Source organism: Ursus arctos, unplaced genomic scaffold (genome assembly GCF_023065955.2).
Source record: "Ursus arctos isolate Adak ecotype North America unplaced genomic scaffold, UrsArc2.0 scaffold_4, whole genome shotgun sequence".
Classification (NCBI taxonomy): Eukaryota; Metazoa; Chordata; class Mammalia; order Carnivora; family Ursidae; genus Ursus; species Ursus arctos.
Window position 1 is genome coordinate 21,321,735 of NW_026623056.1, and position 23,762 is coordinate 21,345,496.

Here is a 23,762-nt window from a genome sequence, read left to right on the forward strand (position 1 = left end):
TTATAAGTATAATTTCTTCCAAAGAAAATTTGGGCAAGTGATTGTTTCCTGTGACAAGGGGACATTTAAATGGATTTAAATAAGTTTCTATTCTATATCCCAACAGGAACCTCTCTTATCCCTGCTTTGGCTCTCATTTTTTTTTTTTTTTTAATTAACCTCTCGCCAGAGACTGTTGGTTATTGTTGCCATGTTGCCATAAATTAGCTATTACAAATAGTAATATCTGGTAAGTAGAACTTAACACAATCTCTCTTACACAGATAAATTGCCAGAGAAAGATTTGCAGAAACACAAATTACGTCTAAGACTTCCTTTCCATTGCACCGGTCAAATGCCTTGATGGGGATCCTTTCTTGATGTTACATTCCTTTATAGGAAAGTAATCACATTTTCAACTTTAAGCATAAACCCGGGTGCTCAATACTGAGTTTTGTTTACAGTGATACATACTGACACATTATTTCTGAGCAGATGAGAAGAAAATTTAGGTTCTCATTATATTCAGATTTTAACATCACTTACCAGTGTAATCCAGGAAGGAAAAACAGATGAAACTAAAGGGATTGCATTTACATGATACTCCTAAAGCAGTGCCCACTCAGGAAAAATCCCGTCTTCCATATTTTAATTCTAATCATCCAAACTGAAGCTCAGTGAAGAAATAAATCAGAGCCCGTAGATGGCTATGAGAATGCAAAGGGCGCAAGAGAGGAGAAAAACAGAAAAATACTCTTTTCTACATTTGGGAATAGTTCTTACCTACACTTACTCTTTCCTAATGGTGAAAGCAAGCAGTTTGAGATTCAGCCCCTGAGTATCCCTACACTTCTCATGACAGCTCCATGTTTCAGAACATCCCCAAGGATTCTGTGATTACCTGGAGTGTAAGTCTCAGGGACCAAGGTATGTTTCATCCTTTCTGTGGTCAGATTGGCTAGTCTGTGATAAGCCTGAATATATTCCAGTTTAGATGCTGGTAAAAAACCTAGGGTCCAAGTGGTGAGTTTTCTATTTCAAAATTATTTTATAGGAAATGAAGCATCTGTTTGAAATCAGAAGGAGTCAATTGTTTTACTTTATCAGGCAAATTGTATTCATTTTGCCTTTCAGGTTTTGTGGAAAGATGGCTGTCTCCTCTTTCAGACATAATAGGGTAGATATATAACATTTTCATTCATTCATTCATTCATTCATTCAGCCATTCATTATCTATAGAGTATGATAAGTTTATTTCAAGATCAAGATACCTTGGTGTTAGAAAGGGACAATCTACTTTTTTGTTTCATTTCAAATATTCTCAGAGTTTTTGTTACATAAATACATGGGACCTAGGAGACTCCATAGATTTCTTCTGAGGGCAGTTTTTTGACTGGCATGCAAGTGTCAGGTTCTAACTTCTGAGGCTCTTCTACTGGTCATTGTAGATAGGCATTACATTAGCACCCCAGCCTAGCACAAGTTTGTCCCCCCTGTGTTTATGGAATTATAGTAAGGAAGGGGCATAGACAGTGCTCCCTTCACCCCACCATGTTCATTTTAATGGGAAATGAGGGATGACTATTATTCTCATTAACCTTGTATGAAGCTAGCTTCATCCATACATACAAAAGTGTGTAGTAGCAAAGGCGTCCTGTGTTCTGTTTAATGCCGCGCTATCACCATTTTGAACCAATAATCTATGACCAAGAGGCCCTGCGTTTTCATTTTGCAATGGGTCGCACCAATGATTTTGCTGGTCCTGCCTACATAACACGTGTTCTTCTTGGCTACTCTGATCTGCCCTAGGCCTCCAGTCCTACTCTGTCAACATGTCCATTCTCTTGTCAAATAAGAAACTGCTGTTGTTAATAGAATGCTTTTTAAATTAACTTGAAAAGTACTGTTTCCTACGGCACGTTTATGACCCTGATTTTTAATAAAGCTCTGCAAAGTGTCCAAGTAGATTTCCAGTCATGCACTTCTTACCTTGGTGGGTTCGCTGTTATGTTCTAGGCAAACTAAAAGTTAGTAATGTTGGTTTTAGGCTTTTAAATTTTTTAAAAGACGATTGAGTACACTACTTGACTTAGGGTTCCTTAAAGTAAAATTTAAGAAAAGTTTGAATTGAAATGCATTTTCCCGTTTTTGTCTTGGCTAGTAAGCAGCTCTTTGTCTATAGCTGAGAATTCCAGCTTTCTGATGCAGAAGTTGAGGCATTAACATTAGAAGCACACTCTGTTGTTATTAAGTAAAATATTTCCCCTGAACTGTAGAGAATTAAAAATGCTGGCATTTAAAAGCTTAGCCATCAGCAGCTACAGTGCTGTTAATGACTGGGAATACTGTCTCTGCTTCTTTAGTACCACCCAATACGCTCAGTCTTCTTGCTATGCCAGGGGTCTCTTTTGTGCCTCTGAGGTAAATGCATTCTCCATTTCTCTTAAGTCCTTCGAGAAGCACTGAGTGTTTGCTCACTGGCTTTTAAAGCTGGTCCCAAAACTTTTCTCTTTACATATATTGAAAAAAAAAAAATTCAAAGGGCTACGTTTCTTTGTTCTCATCCAAGCCCACAATTAGCCGAAGTTCCATTCTGTGTAGCTGGAAGGAGGAGGAAAGGGGTGGCTCCACAGGCATTTTACTGCCTGTGAGAAAGCGCTCGGCCGGTTTCTTTGTCCTTTTTGTCAGGGCCGGCTGCTTCCCTAATTGTACTGCTGTAGGGAAGCACGTGCCTCTGGGAGCATTATCTGATTCCTACAGGACGTTCAGGAGTGCTTTGCATGCTGACCCTTAACTTGAACACAAATAATATCTTTTCAATCCCATTCCTAGGCCGCTGCTGCAGGCTTGCATACCTGAGGACTTGAATTCAGCCGGGGGCGGGGGTGTGGACGCTTGGTGGGGCCTCAGATTTTATTCTCTTCTCCCCCTAGTTGCCTCACCCGCAGTTTTGCCTCACCTGTCAAGAGGGGAAGCTGAAGCTGGAGGAGACGAGAGGAATAGGAGCTGGAGAAGTCAGAGGGGAGAGAAGGCAAGACAAACAGCTGCTCTTGTCAGCATGGGGAGAAGTGTAAAGAGATTAATAGTTATTTGAAGAGCAAATGGGGACGTGGCATCCGGCCGTGGAATGTGAATGTATAAATGTACTGGAATGGACATGCAGACTTTAACATTTAGACAGATGCTCTCTGGACTGAATGGAATGGCAGAGTTCGTCCTTTCTGCTCCCCATGTGAAATACCTAAAGTTTAGTTAAATAATTTAGTTTCATTACAATTTTCGTCCAGCTTCTATTTCTTTGTGAGTTTGTTTTTCTCCGTAGTTTTACTTGGTGGGGGACTCTCAGAGTTATCCTTCAACTGAAGCGCCAGACTCCTCATTTCCTTTATCGAATATGTACCAACGAGACTGCTTTTGTCTCCTTGCTTTGGCTTTATTTTTCCCCCTCGCTACCTTGAAGAAACAATGAGATCAACATGTGTCGGAAGTTTTCACACAGGAAAAACTGTACCATACAGTGGTGGCCCCTTCTGGAAATGTGTCCAGTTCGACTCCAGTTTAGGAAGGACTTGAATTATCTCATCGGGCTGACAGGTGTGATGGTGCTGGGCAGGGCCCTGGACTCAGAGTCAGAAGATTTGGTTTCAGAATTCCCACTCTTTGCTTATTAGCTGATGCTTGAGCAAATCACTCCTGCTCGCTGATAGTAATACATTTTTTTTTGCAGATTAAATGACAGGTCAGTTCATTTTACCACACACATCATATCGAGAGCCTACTCTGTGCCCGTTTGCACAGAAGACCTAAGAGCATCTGGTAGCGGAGTTTCATGAGCTAATGTACTTCTGAATTCTATCAAATATAGACTGTTAATCATACCTAGATGGTGTTCCTGTTACACATGTTCTACTCTGGCAAAGAAGAAACTGCTACAAAGAAAATGAAAGAATAGATAAAAAATTAGGCTGTGTTGGGTTGATATACTAGCATGTTACCTTTAAAAATATCCAGGTGGTTCTCCCTGACCTTGCTACCCATGCTTCTCCAGTCTTGAAGAACTGAATCCTTGGGGATGGAGCAGGGGGCATTCTTGGTACCCTGGGACAGAATTTAGATAATAAGACTACAAGGAAATTTGGAGGACATCTGATTTTGCTCCATCTACAACAATTTCATGCTTAAATCCCCTTTAGAATATATCTATCCAGTGGTCTTTCTCATTCTGAATACTATGGCAGGAGGGGGGAAAGAAAAGAAATAGCAGGAGATATTCATTTATTTTAAAGACCTTCTATACAACTGCTGAGCCCTGGAGATTTTCCCCAGTTTGTTAATAAGCACATATTCTACTTTTTTTTTTTTTAATTAGTTGACCCACAATGCTACATTAGTTTCAGGTGTACAGTGTAGTGATCCCAAGTCTATACCCTATGCCGTGCTCACCGCATACGCAGCCGCTCTCTGTCCCCAGATGACACTACCACAATATCATTGTGTATATTCAATTTTCAGTTGCTCTTCAGGAAACCCCAGTCTCCAAAGGCTGCTCACGAAGCTATGGGATCCACGCCGGTCATTACAAAGCACGTGCAGGCCTCAGACTTCCCTTGGTGTTTCTGTGTATCACAAATTGGTCCTTTTACCTGGAATGTGAAGTTTCATAGACCCAAGGTCGATTTCTGTAGAATGCGTGCACCAAATGATGCCTTTGGGTAGCAGTGATCTCCCACTGACATAGCTAACACTGGGGTTTCTGGGTGTCCTGCAGCCACAGTACACGAACCTGGGGCTCCTGAACAGCATGGACCAGCAGATTCAGAACGGCTCCTCATCCACCAGCCCCTACAACACAGACCACGCGCAGAACAGCGTCACGGCCCCGTCGCCCTACGCGCAGCCCAGCTCCACCTTCGACGCCCTCTCTCCGTCCCCCGCCATCCCCTCCAACACCGACTACCCGGGCCCGCACAGCTTCGACGTGTCCTTCCAGCAGTCCAGCACCGCCAAGTCGGCCACCTGGACGGTAAGAGCCCCTGGCCCCTCTGTGCCCTTCAACCTGACCCCTGCATCCGAGGGTGGTCTTCATTGCCCCTCCCACAGGCTTCTCCTCTGTCAGAGTTCACAGATCCATTTTGAATGGTGGATGGTTTCTCACTGTCCTCTAAGGACATTTTGTTTTTGGATATTTAACACTGAACTAGAGAGAGAAAAAGTGCCATTGAGTGGGAAAAGTCCTGGAACCAAAGTCCAATGTTCTGGCAATTTCAGCAGATCTGTTCTCACCTGCTCCACACTGTTGTGGGGGAGGGAGGCTTCTTCCTGTGAACGCTTTTGGAAAACTACAAAGCATTATGCCAACAAAAAGCATCCTAGGCATAGGATATATGTTTGCATTTCCAAGAATGTAGGATAGTTATCGCCTCATTATTTTGAAGAAGTAAATGTCATTAATATGTGATTAAAAAATAAAATCGCAAACATGGAGTAATAAGAAATTAAAATCTCATTTATTATGGAACGACTAAATTCATTAATACATGTAGGTTCTATAGCACAAATCGTACTTATTTAATACCTTTAGAATTTTTGTCCTCAAAGAAGCCTCTAAAACTGTACATCAGAATGCTCAATTAGTCCAAAGAGATTCTGATTAAAAATGTTGAAGAAAAAGAACTTTGCATATATAACTTTTCCAAGAAAACATGGAAAATTTTCAAAAATTAAAAAGGTGTAAGAATGTTTATTCTATATCAAAGTTTGTTTTGTAATGTATTATAAATAAACTTCACATATGAGGGAGGAGACTTACAAGACTGGTTTTAATTACTTGATCAAAGAATGCCCAACACCAAAGTGGCATGCATGTTTTTCAAACAACTTAATATTTGCATGTTAATATTATCATCTTATTGAGAAGTAGCTTTAGAATTGTTTTAACAGGGCTCTTTGTTCCCCCTCTTTGGCAAATAGGTTTCTTTGGAAAGTGTTTTACTTTTTATGTTATAGCGTCTAGTTCACTGTAGCTTTAATCCAGCTGTACACCGTTTATTAAACAATCTACATTCACAACACTACATCCCAGTGTAGTTTCGCATGGTTCCCCGATTTTGTCTTCACTTCTTTGTGAGCTAGGTAGGACAAGTTTTATGATTCCCATTTTCCTAATGAGGAAAGGTAAGAATGTGGAGGTTAAGGGACAGAGGCTTTTGTGTAGGGAACCTGTTTCTGATTCTGCCCTCCCCACTGACTGTTATTTTTTTTTTCTACCATTCCACATCAGGATGTTCAAAAGTGGTCTAAAATTTTATTTTGGTGCTTTTCTTTCATGGTTTGAGAAGCAGTTCTGTCATGGTTCATATTTCAAACATAGAGCCTAAGTAGGAGCCTAAAATTTGACCTTTCTCCCATGTGTTATTTATCAATTGTGTCACAGTCTTGAGTGTCTTTTGTATTAATAATCCTGAAGATGGATACTAAAGGTGAGTAAACTTAGAGTCCATAGGCCTTAAGTAAATATTGGTTGATCAATCTAAGTAATACTTTGCTGAAGATATACTAGAATAGCCATTTTATAAATGGAGCCTGATGTGCTTTTAGAATAGGGGTCACCGATTAAGTGTGCACAGTCCCTGATCTTGCGGGCTAATAGTTTCTTGTTTGCATACCCAGGCCAATCTTCACCGTGTTGGGAATAAGCACATCTGAAGGGCTGATGGGCATACTGAGGCCAGTAAATGATGGAGCACTTCCCTTCTAACATGGTTTAAGATCCCTAGTGATGGAGCTTGCTGCATGTGAAACGTTAAATCGGTCTCCCCTCGCCTCCCTCCCTCATCACCTCCTCATACAGAAATCTGAAGGTTCTTAAGGTTTTTTTCCAGATTGAACATGATTCTGAACCATCAGAGCCCCTTTTTCAGAGAAGTAAATTGTGTCACAGAAAAAAGGCTGGGGAGCTGTACCTAAGTGGTAGGTTAAAGAGGAAAGAAAACATCTTATGGAGTATACTTACATTTCCTTACGTGCGACAACAGTGAGATCAGTATTCTGAATGAAGGGCTAGGCACTGCTATTATGGGAAGAGCCGCTGCTGCAGCCAGAAAACCTCAATTCTAGACGTGATCATCTTTGTGACTTTTTAGTCAAGTCACTTCGTCTTTCTTGCGTTCAGTCAGTACCTCTGATGAGGATAAGGACAAGTGTGGTGAAACCTACTTTCTTTTCTTAGGGTGAGGTCATATTAATAATCAGCATAGAAGTTCCTGGGACACGTGGGCGGCTCAATTGGTTAAGCGTCTGCCTTCGGCTCGGGTCATGATCCCAGGATCCTGGGATCGAGTCCCACATCGGGCTCCTTGCTCAGCGGGGAGCCTGCTTCTCCCTCTGCCTACCTTTCTCCCTGCTTGTGCGCGCACACTTTCTGTCTCTCTCTCTCTGACAAATAAAAATAAAATCTTAAAGTAAGACATTTTTAGAAGGACTTAGGTTCTCATTAGGTATTTTGCCTGCCATTTAAAAAATGGCCTCCTTAAGCTGTTTTGCCTTTCTTGGGTTTCTCTTCAGCTGTCTGCCGTCTGCCCTATAGATTTTATAGAACAACGTGATTGAATTAGATGTCTGTTATCTCCTACCGGTGTATCATATGGCGTTTAGAGTTTTATGAAGTCCTCTCTTGAACCCTCATCGGAGTAGCTTTTGAACTCACCTAAAAACACACAAGCAGCAGCGTCTAACTCTCAGCCAAATTATATATCCTCCCACTTAGACATAGACCTCACATTTTTTTTAAAGTATCGTCTCACGTGTATATTTTGGTTGAGCCTTCTAACTAAGGCTGTTAGCCCCACTTTTATAAATGAGGAAACAGAGACGTGAAGGTGACAAGGCTGATCACCAGTCAAGGAGGGAGCGGAACCCAGGGCCCCTCACTCCCAGTTCAAGTCTCTCTGCCATCCTGTCTAGACAGTCTTTCCTCCCGATGGATAGAAGGCAACGTTCAGGGACAGACAGGCCCTGTGTGGTACGGAGATGAAGCCCAGCTGATGGAGGACTTTTTAAATGTCATATTACACAACACCTATTTCTTCGGCATCTGTGCGTTTTAAAGCAACTTTTCAAAATAAAATACTATCATTTAAAACTGCCCACAAACTGGAAGCAGCAGAAGCAGCTGTCATTAGGAGGAGCCACACTTACTGTATCGTCTTCTGGTAATTTTTTAATAAAAAATCTTTTTAGTACCATTTTATCACTTGTCATCATCCTCTCGTGTTTTCTCTTTTAATTCTGGTTTTACTCAGACTTACTGCCAAAATATAATTAATATACTTAAAGCATATATGCATATTTGCTTTCTCTATTTTTTTAAACAACAAATGTGATTGTGTTTCCAGTTCCATAAAAAAATGGTATTTATTTTAAATTGCTTCCAATGAAATAAAATGAAAATGTGATAACATTTTTCCATATTCCTTATCTCGCAGATATGCACACACACGTTCAAACCCAAACCCACACTGAATTTAGGACTTAGTTTCAGACTCTTTTTTTATTTCTACAGTCTAATTGCTACTGCTCAGAGAGGCCTGCCATTTAACATCATGAGGTGCCGGTCTACTATGGTAGCAAGGAATCACGAGCCAAAGGAATTTTAGAAATGGCAAGAGGGGTGCCTGGGTGGCTCACTCAGTTGGCCGTCTGCCTTTGGCTCAGGTCATAATCTCGGGGTCCTGGGTTCGAGTCCCTGCTCAGCAGGGAGTCTGTTTCTCCCTCTCCCTCTGCCGCTCCTCCTGCTCGTACTATCTCTCTCAAATAAATAAATGAAATCTTAAGAAAGAAAGAAAGAAAGAAAGAAAGAAAGAAAGAAAGAAAGAAAGAAAGAAAGAAAGGGCAAGAAACTTAGGTGCGGATTTCAATTCTGAAATTTGCTCACAGCATATGGGACCGGCCCAAAAGGGGATGTTCATATGTTCCTTATTATGAGGACTGCATGACCCATGGAGTGCTCTCATGGGCACCTGGTTTGTCATAGGCATACAGATGTTTGCTGAATCTGAATTTCAATCCCTTCGTTTATTACAGTTCTGTGAGGGTTCAATTGTACAAACAGTAATAATTTGAAAGAATGCGAAGCGAAGTGTTTCTACATTTTTTTCCCCTTAGTGCTTTTGGGCTATTTGCATGCCTACTCTAGCCCCAAGGTACTGTGATACTATCCACTATCCAAATATATGAATATGATGATATAGAATGATTAACAGGCTGTCCTGTATGCAGACTTCTGCAGAGTGGCTGTGCTGTTTTCCTGCACCTGCCCAAGCAGACACAGGCTCACGTCGCCAGCACAAGGAAGGGCCCTCTCCAGACTTCAAGGAACTGTTAAATTAGGCGTGGATTATTCATTTTTAATCTGCCGCTTCATTTATGGGGGTGGCTTTTTTTTAGTCATCATGGTAAATAAAGGCTAACAGTGGATTTCACTCATGGAAGAGTTGATATATTGACTTGTGGTGGCTGAGTACTGGGGGGAACCATTTCAATGGATTGTGGCATATCCATGTAGTGCGTTACTCTGTGGCCACTGAAAAGATTCATATGTACTGACCTGGAATGCTTTTGGAGTTGTTGCTAAGGAAAAGATAAGCTTTCTATGGCACCTGCTCGAGAATTGAGAGGTGCGGTGAGAACACCACTTCTGGGGGCAGAGTGTTCCCTTTCACTGGACTCTAGTGACCAGGCCGCTTTGGAAATATAGGTCAGTCTGTCTTGATTATCAGCCTCACATACCTTCGTCAATTTGAGAGCTGTGTGTTCATAACCCATGACACGCAGTATTATCTGTGTGCAAACGCTGCAAAAAACCTTCAGGTTAGTGTTTTTTCTTGTTGTGCTTTGTCTGAAAAAAAAACCTGGCTGTTGGCCATACAGTCATTTTTTTACTATTGTGATTTCTCCCTTCATAGATTTAAAGTCTTGGAGGGCAGGCCTCCTGACCTTGTGCCCAGCGTGCTCTCCAGCATATAGTAGGCCCTTAATAAGTATGAAGAAACTTTGTTTTCTCTTCATGGCTAAAGGAAGCAATTATAGCTCCAAGCAGTATGCCTCAATTCCGACCTTGATTGTTAACCGTCCGTAAATGCGGTGCTTTTTGCCTTTACCCATGATTTATAGAGAGCATTCTTCCTTCGCCTTTCCTAGTCATGCCAGCCTCATGTCCTGTTCAGAGCTTTGAAGAATCTGACTTGAGCAAGTGGAGAGATTAGGGAGGTGGCATTTGAAAGGGGAACAGCCAGTTCCCCAGAGAGTTTCATTGATCCCAGCATTTCAGCCCTGCAAGCTGTCTTGCCTTGGCTTCACAGGCGAGCTGCGATGCGTGCCTGTGGCCCACCCTCCCTGTCATCAGGTTACCTGAAATGTAAGACTTCCAGAACAAGGCTGCCAGCTCTGCAGAAACCTCATGCAAGCCAGCCCATTGCGTGGCCCTCTGGAATCCCGGGACTCTTAAGAATAGCCCATCAAAGGACACGATGTACAGACAAACTTTGATGTACAAACTGAGTATGATTTATCAACTTCTTTTCACAAAAGAAACACTTTTTTCCTCAAAGTCTGAGCTTTAATTGGGGCTTGAGCTGATCTCATAATTGAGTGGCTGTTAGATTTTATTGCTGAGGGACACAGAGAGAAGTCCGCAGACTTGGCTCCTGCCAGTGATACATCTGTTACCCATAACAAGGTCATTTTCACTTCCTGACAGAGCTACCCTGTAAATCTCCTGAGATGCATGTAGGAGGGCCTCTTTGTGCCCCTCTCATGAGGAAGAAAACGATAACGCTGAGCACAGTCACCTGTTAGCCAAGCTAGTTCTGAGTTCACCAAGTCTCAAGGAAGAATCTCCTAAATAAAGGACTTGAAGATTCCTGGCAATGGTTCATGCTACTTAGTTAACCCTCAATTGGAATTAAAAATGAATTCCCACTGCAAGACATGCTGCAAGGGTATTGTCCTCAGGGCAGAGCAAAATGACTTCATCAGCATGTTTGCCCTAATTTGTTTAGATTGACTCTAGGTCAATGGATTTGTGATAAGCCAGTTTCACCTAATGTTTATGCCCCTCTTACACTATTCTGAGTGATTTGTTGAATCACTGTAGAGTATTTATTTATTTATTTATTTATTTTCAAAGATTTTGCTTATTTATTTAACAGAGATAGAGACAGCCAGCGAGAGAGGGAACACAGCAGGGGGAGTGGCTCATAGTGGAGGAGCCTGATGTGGGGCTCGATCCCGTAACACTGGGATCACGCCCTGAGCCAAAGGCAGACGCTTAACTGCTGTGCCACCCAGGCGCCCCTAGAGTTTTTATTTAAAAATTAAAATCTGGGGGGCACCTGGCTGATTCAGTCGGTTAAACGTCTGCCTTCGGCTCAGTGCATGATCCCAAGAGTCCTGGGATCCAGCCCCGCATCAGGCTCCCTGCTCAGCTGGGGAGCCTGATTCTCCCTCTGCCTCTGCCTGCTACTCTGCCTACTTGTATTCTCTTTCTCTCTCTCTCAAAAATAAAATCTTTAAAAAAATAAAAATAAAATTTTGACACTGATTATTATATCTACTATGAGAACTACCACTCATTAAAAAGAAATAAATGGCAAATCTAAAAAGCTGGCATTTCTTTTTTCCACTACAAGGTTTTCATTTTTTTCTCCTTGTTCTTTCTTCTGATCCTCCTCTTCCTCCTTCCTTCCCTCCCTTTCTTCCCCCTCTTCTTCCTTTTTCTCCTTCACTATGTTATCATTAGTAGTGGTCAGTTTTTTGTTTTTGTTTTTGTATTACCAGCCACTCAGTACCTTGTTTTTTCGCTGGAGCTTTGCTTTCCTAGAATGGTAGATTAATATTGGGAAGATCATGATATAAATCTGTCCCCGTGGGCATTTTCATCAAGAATGGGACTCGGATCATCAGGCCCTTTTGGTTTAACAAATCATTTTGACTAGAGATGGGCTGCCTGAGAGGTGGCAAACCCAAATATCAGTGGGAATCAAATGATAAGAATGGGGATGGTGGCAAGATGAGATCACGTGCCCTTTGCACCCCATCCTGTTGTCTTGGGGGAAAATAGATCTGACCTTAAAAGAATAATTTTTCAGTAATAGCTAGAAACCTGGATTTGCATGTAATATCTCCAGATCTTTAAATGACAGTAATAATTTTGTTTAAAAAAAAAGTTATAAACACTACAGACCAGACGAACCAAGAGGCATGCTGAATGTTGTCCTTGTCATATACTGAACAGTGACAAGAGATGATTACGTGTAGTTTAAATAATATAACTGGAAACTAGAGCAAGTGTCTAAGGGAAAGATTACCAGTAAATATATTTCATTCAGAAATAATAATTCTCTAACCCTTTAAAAACTTGTATAGATTACTCCCTTTCTACAATAAACCGAGCAACACACTTGTCATTGTAGATTTTTCTCAATTTTTTTCTTGCAGTAAATGACTTTCACCTTCTCATTCTAAGTAAAAATTTTATTATATACAAAATATAATAGACTGCATTTCTGGAATCTTTGTGTAAAGAAAGGATCTTATTTGTTTGTTTTTGTTTTTATCATTAGAGAGTTGATGAGGCTCTGTAACTTAACCTCTCTAAAATTGGCCAAAACTGTAATCAGAAAAGGGCAGTGAGATTTAAAGAGTTTCGAATCAATTTTCTCAGCTCACTAACTGATGGCTTATTTTTAATCGGCATGTGGAGAGTGCGTCAGAACAAAAATGACCTAAAAATTGAGGTATAAACAGAGAATAATGTCATAAGAATTTTTTAATGACTCAAAAGAAATACAGTATATCATTAAGCTTGACAAAGATCCCTTAAAATCAGCCCAGAATGATGTGTGCCATTTCTTGAGGGAGTGTTGCTCTGAGGGTATTCCCATACCTGAGTTCTGCACCTTCTTCCACTCTCATTCCTGATAATTAGCCATTTCCATAGTATGACCAAGTCTTGCAGTGGTGCCCATCCCCTCTGATGGAGAAGGGCAGAAGTATTTTTTTCATGAAATGCGTTTAGCAATCACCTGTCACATCATGAGTAAAGCAACTGTGTGTAAAATAAATCCTCATAGTTTTATATCACTAGCAATTACTATGTCTACTCCGGTCACCACGACTGGAAGACGACTTGAGATAATATAGCTTTCACCCAACCACTTCCAATTCTCTGAGATTAAAGGAGAGTTTATTGTAAGGGAAAAATCTTAGACTCTTTGAAGCCCTGCAGATGTTCTGTAGACACGGAATGGCTTTTAGAACAAGTGGTCCTGTAATTAGACACATGGAGGTCTAAAGGTAATGATCTTAGCTGCAGTCTCTCCTGTGGTTTTTAATAATGATTATGGCCTCATCATCAGTCTGCCTTCAGGTGAAATTTAAAAGAAAATTTGATAGTAGCCAGAGATCCTAGATTTAATTCATTGTGAGATAAATTAGGGAAGGATTCCCACTTTACAAATAGAATGACCATTCTCATTTTAGTTTGAATCTAATAATAAAGACTCATGATGTCTTAGTGAAGAAGAAAACAGTATAATTTGCCATTTTGTTATTGTATTACTAATGTCTGAAGACTTGGAATGTAATTTCTGATTGTGTTATGCGGAATAGGGAATTTTCAAGTTCACCAGTCATACAGGTGTTCCTTCATGGGTTACTCATTCAGCTTTTCTTTTTAATTCTTACATCGTTCAATCAGTATCACCTACTAAGTCTTGTGAAAAATATAATGAAGGTGAATATTCCATTTCAAAATACTTTGGGAAGAAGGGTGAGGGAGAGGGAGAGAGAGAATCTTAAGGGAGAGAGGAGAGAGGAGAAAGAGGGCGAGGGAGAGAGAGCCTTAAGCAGGCTCCATGCCCAGTGAGGGAGCCCAATGGGGGACTTGATCTCACAAGATCATGATCTGAGCTGAAATCAAGAGTTGGACACTTAACCGACTAAGCCACCCAGGTGCCCCCAAAATACTTTTCTTTTTACTTGAATGGTTTCCAAGTTGTATTAGATAGGACAAACAATGATTACTTAGCTTAAGGGTCCTCATTTGAATCTGAGAAGTCATCTGGCAGGCTCATGAAGAGCATGGTCTGTGAAGTAGAACACAGGACTCAGAGGGCAACTTTTGGATACTAACAAGCTTTGTGATCTGGGACAAGTTCTTCTGTGTCTGCCCATCTGTTCAATGGGTCTTACAGTATTTACTTGGCAGGATTGTTGTGAGGCTTAATTAAAGTTTATGAAGCTCTTTGGGAGCCTGAGAGATCAAGTTCTAAAAACATAATATGTTATTATCTTACACTGGATTTTTGTTTTTATATTTACCTGCTGAATGCTATATCAATTCATGCTTATAATTTAGTCAGTTTCCTGAGGTTTTCCATTTATAAGCAGAGATGAATAGAACAGTATAGATATATAAATCCCTAGAAATAAAAGTGGGATGAATATATATATATATATATATATATATATATATATATATATATTTCTAATATAAAGTAATTTCTTCTTAAAACATATTTAATTGGATCCTGCAACTGTTAATCAGTTACTTTCTTTCTTAGTGTTTTATTGGGAACATTTCAGCAGAACCAATGATAAAGTTTTAAATTGTGATCATTTTTATGGGGTCCGTAAAAGAAAAAAATTACTCTTTTTCTTAAAAATACAAAAATAAATACTCATATTTATATAAATACAAATATGTTACTCTAGTTGAGTAACAAAGGAATTAGTTTACAATAATTTTAATTTGGGCTTGAAAGGTATTTTTTTCCTTTTCTCTCCTCTGCTTAACTTACTTTTTCCTTCTACTCTATCTGTTAATTTAAGATTTTCGTATTTATGAATATAAAGCCCTGGTGTTAAACAATATAAATTGCATCTGCTTTTTTTTTTAAACTAGTTTGTATTCTTGGAAAAGCAAATCTCATTTTCCCATGAGCACAACATTGTTATTATGGATTATATTTCTGACCAAGGATTTGTCATCAAGTAAGTCATAGATATGATTAACTGTATGTCATAAAAGTAAAATTCTGACCACTATGAGCCACTGTAATAGTTTAAAATAGCAAAATAATTCTCATAATCCTATAAAACCTGCTTAAATATCTTGAATGCCTTAACATGTGTATTAGGTTTACTTATAACATAAAATTTTAAGTTATTTTAATGAACTTGACTTATCTAAAACTGATATGCTATTATAACAAACATTTTAATTAGTATTTTGATATGCCAGAATTTTGATGCCCTTGATGTGTAATGATCTGAGATGTCTATGTTTCTCAAAATTTTCTCTAGGAAAATTAGAATGGATACTTACAAAACATCTTCCTGTTGCTAAGAATTCTATTCAAAAAAGAATTCTGTAGTGTAGACTAGGTTTTATTTTAAGAATTTGAATAAAATTTTAAAGGTATTATTAAAGATTTTGCTTGTAAGGGGAAAAAAAAAGAAAAAAACTGGATCCTATTGAATTTGAAATTCTAGTTTTTGTGTGTGTTTACTATCCCTGACCATCACCACAATCTCCAAAGCAGAGCAGTCTTGAGAAGATAAAATGTCCCCAAAAGCAAGTGTTTAAGAGACAGGCTGTGAGTACTAATAGAGCAAGCTCTGTTCCTTTGCGTTAGTGATTGATCGTGGAGGTCTTTGAGGACACAAGCTGTGTACTCAACTCAGGATTTGGTGCTTACCTTGAAATATTATCTGTTCAAATTTATCACCTATACTCACTCTTTTGACTTTCCTGTACAAAACCATAGAATTTTATGTAAGGCCTGTGGGAAATCGTGTTTGATAATTAGAAAAAGCAGGTTGATCGATAGGGACATTAGAAAGTATTTTCGTAGTAGAAATTTGGAGTAACTTTCTGTATACTCAATAGTTAGGATAGATGTGTAGAAAATGTATCCTATTATGATAATTAAGAATTTCTTCTTGAACTAACCCATATAGTTAAGTAACCTCTTTCTCCTTTGCTTATTCTCATGCCTAGAATGTATTGAAATTGTATAAATAAATACACACTCATTTAAAATGGTTCAGTTTAACCTTTTTCCCTTTGAGTTTAGAAAAGCACCTGACAAATAACTATTTTAATCAGTCTTTGAAAAATATATCATCCACCTCGAAGAGTCACCATAGGTAACTCATTCTTGAGGCTTCTATTATTCTTTCATGGTGTTCACTGGTAATGGATCATATTTGATGTTTACCTTCAAAGACTACAGCTTACATTTTTATATTTAGGCGTAACAAAAGCATATTTTGCAGATACTTCTATTTTATGTGTGAAGGCCCTTACAAACAGTAACTCCTCTGTGCATTTTTTTAGTGTAAAAGCTAGAATGGCAAGTGAGGGTGAACTCAAGGTCTAGAGAAAAGATGTCTCACTTCGCAGCAGAAGCTGAAGGAAAGGTAGACTTCTTCCAGGCTACTCACTAGGACCCTCAAGAAGCATTAAATATATAGCTAATTTGTAAAGGTTCCTGTAATGTATTCATTTCAGAAGTGATTTCTTACCTACTGCCCTGTGGTTTTCAGCTATAATGCTTTTCCTCACACAAACATCTAGGCATAGGTAGAAGAATCATGCTGAGAAGAGTCCTTTTGTTAAGTTTTCGTACAATCTGCTCTCAGCCTCTCATCTTGGATACTTGGGGGATAGGAGCAGTGGGGCGAAAGGCGAATTAAAAGGAAGAAAAACAGAGAGGAGAAGGGAGAATGGTTTGTGCGAAAACAGCAAGTGGATTCTTCTGTAGAAGTATATTGTGAACTCTAAGTTTGTTGGTTGGATGTTTTCTGAGATGCTTTAATAGTATATCTTCATAATATGGACTTCTAAAATGAGGGAAAGAGCCAACCCAATTGAAACTGAATGTTAAATTCAATTTAAAATCTTGACTTCCTTAACTAATGTATTCTACAGTCTACTGGGTGTTGTTTTTGTTTCCAAGAGTGAGAACATACTTCTTAATTTCCTTCAGTTTTCTTCTTAGCAGTGTTGACTGACCTATTTCAGGAAAGGAAAGAAAGGGGACTTCTTATTTTCTTTTCCCTGGCAAGCCTTGTTCCCTTTTGAGAAATGGACATTTTATACCCAATACTAGGTGGTCTTAGTCAACGAATACAGTAAGCATGTCATTCCATATACTTTCCTTTTCAGTGCTTTAAAATTTCCAGCAAAGAAGGACCCCATAGTCATCTGCCGGTATTTTAGTGAAATAAAGACAAGCAGGGCAATTTTAAGGCCCCTTTCTCTGTATGTAGTACTGATGGTTTGACTTTGGTAGGTGTGAACTCTTAGTGTCACAATGTAACCGAAGCAGTTATTTTAATGTAGATGCATTTTTAAAAGCTTTATATGCTCTTTCTACCTGTTAGAAATATTATTTTATTATAATTACTTTTAAATCTAAACTTTCCTTCCCACTGTCTCAGAACACAACCTAACTTCACAGAGCTTAGCTTTGAGTCCAACCTTCATTGTGTCTGCCTTTGAGGGTCCTAGTGAGTATATACAAAGAAATGACCAGAGTGGCTTGGATATCTTTTGTCACTGATCTCAGTAGAGGGTCAGTTGTGCTCACCACATGGAGAATGCTTCGAGAAAAAAATAAACTAGAAGTGGAAGGGGATTAGAATGGATATATTTTGCCTGGGTACTGCCCACACTGTTATATGAGCAGTGTGAGAGGTTACATCCTTCTAAAACTTGCTTACAAGCATTCCCAAACTAACAGATTTTCTTTTTAAAAATGGTTTGACAATTTGTTTTGAAGTTGTCACTTGGGCATATGGTTCTGGGGCACAGATTAGCTCCTAATTTATTGCTCTCTGAATGTGTTTGACATCAGAATTTAGACTGCAGAAGCAGAAAATGGAATACTTGGAAACATTTAAACAGAATAGGGAATCATCTCTTTTCCATCACTTCCTGATTTAAGATGAAAATATCCTCTCAACTGCTAACTTACAATGAGATGTGATATGGCACATATAGTCCTATAAACTATGGGAGATGCTCACAGTGTATCGTTTTTAGTTATCTTGCAGGACTGACAATTACAAATACTGTGACCATCCTGGTAGATATCCAGCACATCTTTGCTCTCTCTGAAACCAGGGACCGTGGCTGTTTTACTAAAGGGAGGACAAACAAAAGTGCCTAAGGAGGCAGGGTGGTGAGTGGAAAGAATTCAGTCTTTGTGGGTAGATAGACCTGGAGTTGAATTCCTCCTCTCTCTATCTATGTGGCCTTGGGCAAGACAATGTCCCTAGGGCAGCTTCTTCGTCCCTAAGATGGGAATAATACATCTTTAGGTAGCACTTTATTAATAGGATGAAACATAATGAATGTTAAGTGCCTAATACTGTGCCTGGCCAATGCTGGTTTTTTACTTGGATAGATCATAAATTTAGGAATAGAATTTAGCCTAAACCCACCACACTCATGGATTCCAGGGTACCGTAATAGAGAATCCTCTCTAGAGGGAACCTCTAGCCTCGCGTGCCACCATGCTGTTGGGGAGGTGATACATGAGAACAGTACTTTAAAACTTTTATCACAATTAGGAGGAGAGAAAAATGAATCTCTACCTTGGGCATCCTGAGGGTATAATCTGAGTTGGTCCTGAGCCTTAGAAGACATACACTTTCTGGGCTTTGTTTTGTTTCTCTAAAACATTTCCATTTTTTTTTCATTTTAATATCTTTAAATATAAATATTTCTTCTCCTTACCCCCCCAAAAAATTGTTTAAAATGTAGCTCCAGGAAGATAAATAGCATTTATCTTGTGGCTTTGAGTCACGCCCAGGCATACTGCCATGTATATTCTGATGTGCAAGTACCTTAAACAGTTGTTCAAGAAGAACAATTTTGAGATAAATTAATGTACTCTGGGAGACACCGCTGAGGAGTAATTATTTTGACAGCCGCCACCCAAACAGAGCTAGGACCCATGGTATGAAAGGGTGATATTGTTATTTCAGTTGCGCAGAGCTCCTTCTTTATTGCCCAGCTTTCCCAAAACTAACCACATGCTAGACTTGTTTGGATGACCCCAGAGTGTCCACAAATCTCCACAAAAGAGAAAAATTGTGGACCCCAATCTCCACAAAACAGAAGAAGTCACAGGACAGTGGATTCCAGCTCAAAGTGAAGAATGGTCTGGGTTCTCTAGAGATGGAATGCACTGCTTCCAGCTAGTGAGCTCAGCCACTACAGTGTGTGGGAGCAGGTGGGGCCCTTGACTCAAGTTTTAGATGAGGAAATGTATCAAGCAGCCTCTGAAGTTCCTTTGAATTAAAAAATCTATGCATCCGGAGGAGAAGTTTTTTGTGACTGGAAAGAAAGAGAAGAACAGCAATGGATGACCTGTTCTGTGCCAGGCAGTTGGTTAAGTGGGGAAGAGAGTAGACTTTCCAGACAGGCAGTGGAGTAGAAACACAGGGGCAAGCAAGCCTGCTCTGCCCTCCCCAGGACAGTGATTCCACTCTTCTGCCCGAAACTGTGGTCATGTGTAGGAAACTGCACAAGTTAAAACTCAGAAGGTAGAATGAGGCCAGCCGATGCGGATCAAGGTATTTGGACTCTATCGCATGGGCAGTGTGCTGACACTGAATCCTTTTGAGCATAGGAATTATCATGCTCAGATCCATATATAAAGCCCATTAATCCAGCAGTGTATGGAGGATGGTTGAAGAGAGACTGGAATAAAGGAAGTAGTCTGGAAAAATGCTACAGTCGTGCAGTCGCTTGATGGTCGGGCTGACCACTGACCCCTGATACAGTGCACTAGAGAGGAGGAAGGACAGACATGAGAGAGCACCAGAGTCAGATGTGGAAGTCACTGCTTCCAGGGGCTACATAGGAAGGAGGGAAGAGTAACGGAGAGCCAAGGAAGGAGCTGAAATGATTAACTATCTTACTGGGGGCTTTATGGTAGTAAACAGTTGGCAGCCATTTTCCAGCTCGGGCTTTTGCAAATCACTTAGCCTCCCAGGTGCCTCTGTTTCCTCATATTTAAAATAAGAATAATGATACCTACACTCCAGGGTTGCTGCAAGGGTCAACTGAGATAACGAGGTTCCAGTGGTTTGTGAACTTGGAAGTTTATCCTCATGCAAACTGTCGCTGTTGCCTTGGGATAGAGGCAGCAGGTAAGGTTTGTAGCTTCCTGTCTTGCAAAATTAGCATTCACATCCTTTTACTGAGGTTCAAGCTGAAGGTCCTGCTTGAATGAGATGATTATTATCCAGCCTATTTCAAAACTTCCTGCCGTGTTCTCTCTCACCCCTGGTAACAAAAGCCAAAAGCCTACTAGCCTCCAGACACTTGACCCTTCTGCCTTCCCTCTCTCCCTGAGGAGAAAGCCAAGTAGTCTCTAGAATAGAATTCACACTCTTCTCCTGGGCGGATGGAAATGGCTGGCTGTGGGAGATAAGGGCCTTTCTGTAAGGTGCTTCTAACTGGGGTGTGCTGCAGGTGTTTGCTTGTGGAGTGTTTTCTCATTAGGATGATGGCTGTCATACAGACAGCCTTGCCCCTTCTCACTGTGCTTGATCCCAGACACACTCACATGTGTGCCTCGGTCATAAGCCATCCCTTCCAGGGACTGATTTCCCCTTGAAGCACCAGTGAGGGGAGAGGCCCTTGTCAGAATTCTCAGGACTGAATCATTGCCATGAGCTAATGTCTCCAGCTTTATGAGTCACTGCTGGCCCAGGCATCAGTTTTGTAGGTCAGAGAAATGAAGACGCAAGTTAGTCTCCCCTGTTGTCATTCGGTCGCATGGGGGACGGCAAGCAGCCGTCAGGTGGCATTTCGGAGATCCGATGTTTGGTCTTCTGTGTAAGGACGTAAGTTAGTGGAAGGGTTTAAGAGTTAATAATAATATTTCAAAAATCTTCTAATTTTTGTGTGTGTTTTGTTTTGCTTCAGGCAAAGTAGGTGAAATGATGTGTTTGGGAGATGAATGTTCTTGTAATAGGCAAGATATAGCTTGCAGGAGAACATCTGTAACCAACCCATTCTGCATGAGACGGGGCCAAGGCTTGTTGTGTTTTAGTGCCTGTTCGAACATGTCTAATTTTAAAAAGATTTATAAAGTTTTAGAGGATTCTCTGAAAGAATATCATTTCTTCATAGAGCAAGGATAGGTATTAATAGCCTAGCAGTTAAAATATGTACGTGCATGGTGTGGAGGCAGTGCCAACATTGAGCCATGTGGTATAAAAAGAGTTGCTAATATGAAGTGGATATAAAAAATATTAGGAATAACAGGAATCGTTCATGAATCTATCTGTTAATCTAGCAAGAGGCACAAAGAAATGATGCTTTCCGAAGTTTTTAATGTTTCTGATTGAGATTTTGTGTAAAAAGTAATGAGAGAGGGGCGCCTGGGTGGCGCAGTCGTTAAGCATCTGCCTTCAGCTCAGGGTGTGATCCCGGCGTTCTGGGTTCGAGCCCCGCATCAGGCTCCTCGGCTGGTAGCCTGCTTCTTCCTCTCCCACTCCCCCTGCTTGTGTTCCCTCTCTCGCTGGCTGTCTGTCAAATAAATAAATAAAATTAAATTAAAAAAAAGTAATGAGAGAAATACTTGGATATTTGCTTCCAAGTACTCAGGGGTATTGCTCAAAAGTCGATCAAAAAGAAAGTAACAAAAGAGGGGACAGAAGCTAGTGAGGGGGAATAAGCTTAAGTGCTATCAATATCAGTTAAACACAGGATTTTGAATCGTCTTTACCTGTCTTGCGCTTTGTCTTTATGCACACACACACACACACACACACACATATGCATATATTTATATACATATGCTTATACATACATGTGTATTATATGCATACATACATACATATATTATACATACATGCACATATATACATTATGTGTACATACATATATGTATTATACTTATATACATTATACATATATACATACATATACACATTATATATGTATTATACATAGACATATATATACATGTATACACACATAATATGCATATATTTATATACATATGCTTATACATACATATGTATTATATGCATACATACATATATTATACATACATGCACATATATACATTATGTGTACATACATATATGTATTATACTTATATACATTATACATATATACATACATATACACATTATATATGTATTATACATATACATATATATACATGTATACACACACACACACACACACACACACGTGTGTGTATATATATAGGTAATACCCTGTGGGGGAGAGAGTGAGAAACCGAGAAACCTACTCGCTTTTCTGTTTTGTTCTGTTTTTATTTTTTAATAGACACTACTTATGTACCTTCTTAAATCTTGGTGCTTTAAAAAGTAACGATATTTTATGGCAGTGATCTGCTTCTTGACACACCTTTTAGGAAGAAGATTGGGAGTCTGTGCTGTAATTTACAACAAATTCTCAGAGTTTACAAGAAAGATGGGTCTTCCCTGACTCCTGCTGCCCTTGCTATTTTCCCTTGTCTTCCCCCTTCTGGATCCTTTTTAGTTCTGTCAAGGATATCAGCTGCATGGAGCAAAGAAAGTGAGGAAAGTTTGGGGAGTGGTAAGAAAAATAGTAAGGAAACTTACCAAGCTTAACGCATAGTGGTTCTTTTCAGTAAAACGAATCTTTTGAGTCTCTAAAAGGGAAGTTTGTGTACTGAAAGTTTTTTTCTAAAACTGACTTTTTTCATACTTTCTGAGGCATCTATAAATATTGTATGCATAAAGGACAGGTGTTGTGCCCTGTATTCGAAAAGTCAGAAGTGCTTTGTCACTTAAATTTTGATTATATTTGATCAGTTTCTTGGAAAACCATTAGTTCATATCCAGAAGCTTAATTTCTCTTTCGTTCATACACCAAAATGTTAGCAATGGATCTAAGAAATAAAACTATGCCTATTTTTCATTTAACTATTTTTCCTTTTTCAAAAATTTTTAACTTTTCTTGGTATATCAAGACACAATTTTTTTTTGTGGAGAATTTTTTTAAAAAGATTTTATGTATTTATTTGAGAGAGAGAGAGTGCACACAAGGGGGCAGAGAGAGAAAGGGGTAAGCAGACTCCCTGCTGAGCAGGGAGCCAAACATGGGGTTTGACCCCAGGGATCGTGACCTGAGCCAAAGGCAGATGCCTAACCGACTGAGCCACCTAGGTGTCCCTTTTTGAGGGGAAATATTAATAAAATACAGTATAAAGGAACTGTATAAAAATAAGGATCTGAGTGACGTATCCCAATAAAAAGATAAAGAGGATTCTTTCTTTTTTCTTTCTTTCTTTTTTTTTACCAGTAAGTTTTAAGAAATACCAGCGATGTGGAGATCTCAATAATTCCGTAAAAAACAGTGTTAATTTTTTTCCTGTAATATTTAAAATTTTATCTTCTTAAGAGCTTTAGAATAATTCCCCACCCAAACTGGGACGACCAAGCTTACACTTACCACTGCTCTCATAGTATTTCCCATCTGATGCTTCATATGTTTTATATCCTAGGAGTGTGCACTCATGTCCCCAAGTACCTTTGTTGAAGCTAGGTTGAAGGCCCCGTGTCAGTAGGTCTCAGTTGTTACAATTCACTGAACCACACCTTTAGTTTCAAAGTGCGTTTCTTAAGCACCAGAAGGTGCAATGTGAAAACAAACATTCTCCATAGTTTACTAGTTAGGGTGATGAAGTTAGTTACCAGAG

At 39.6% G+C, this 23,762-nt stretch overlaps 1 protein-coding gene across 9 annotated transcripts in view; it reads left to right on the forward strand.

Moving 5' to 3' along the window:
• The window catches only part of TP63 (tumor protein p63), a 222,474-nt gene that overhangs the window by 136,565 nt on the left and 62,147 nt on the right, over positions 1–23,762 (forward strand). For all 9 annotated transcript variants that reach the window (XM_044383315.3, XM_057306690.1, XM_057306691.1 and 6 more), the window contains one exon: positions 4,748–5,002. In XM_044383315.3, coding sequence (XP_044239250.1) covers positions 4,748–5,002 — 255 coding nt within the window. The remainder of the gene's footprint in view (positions 1–4,747; positions 5,003–23,762) is intronic.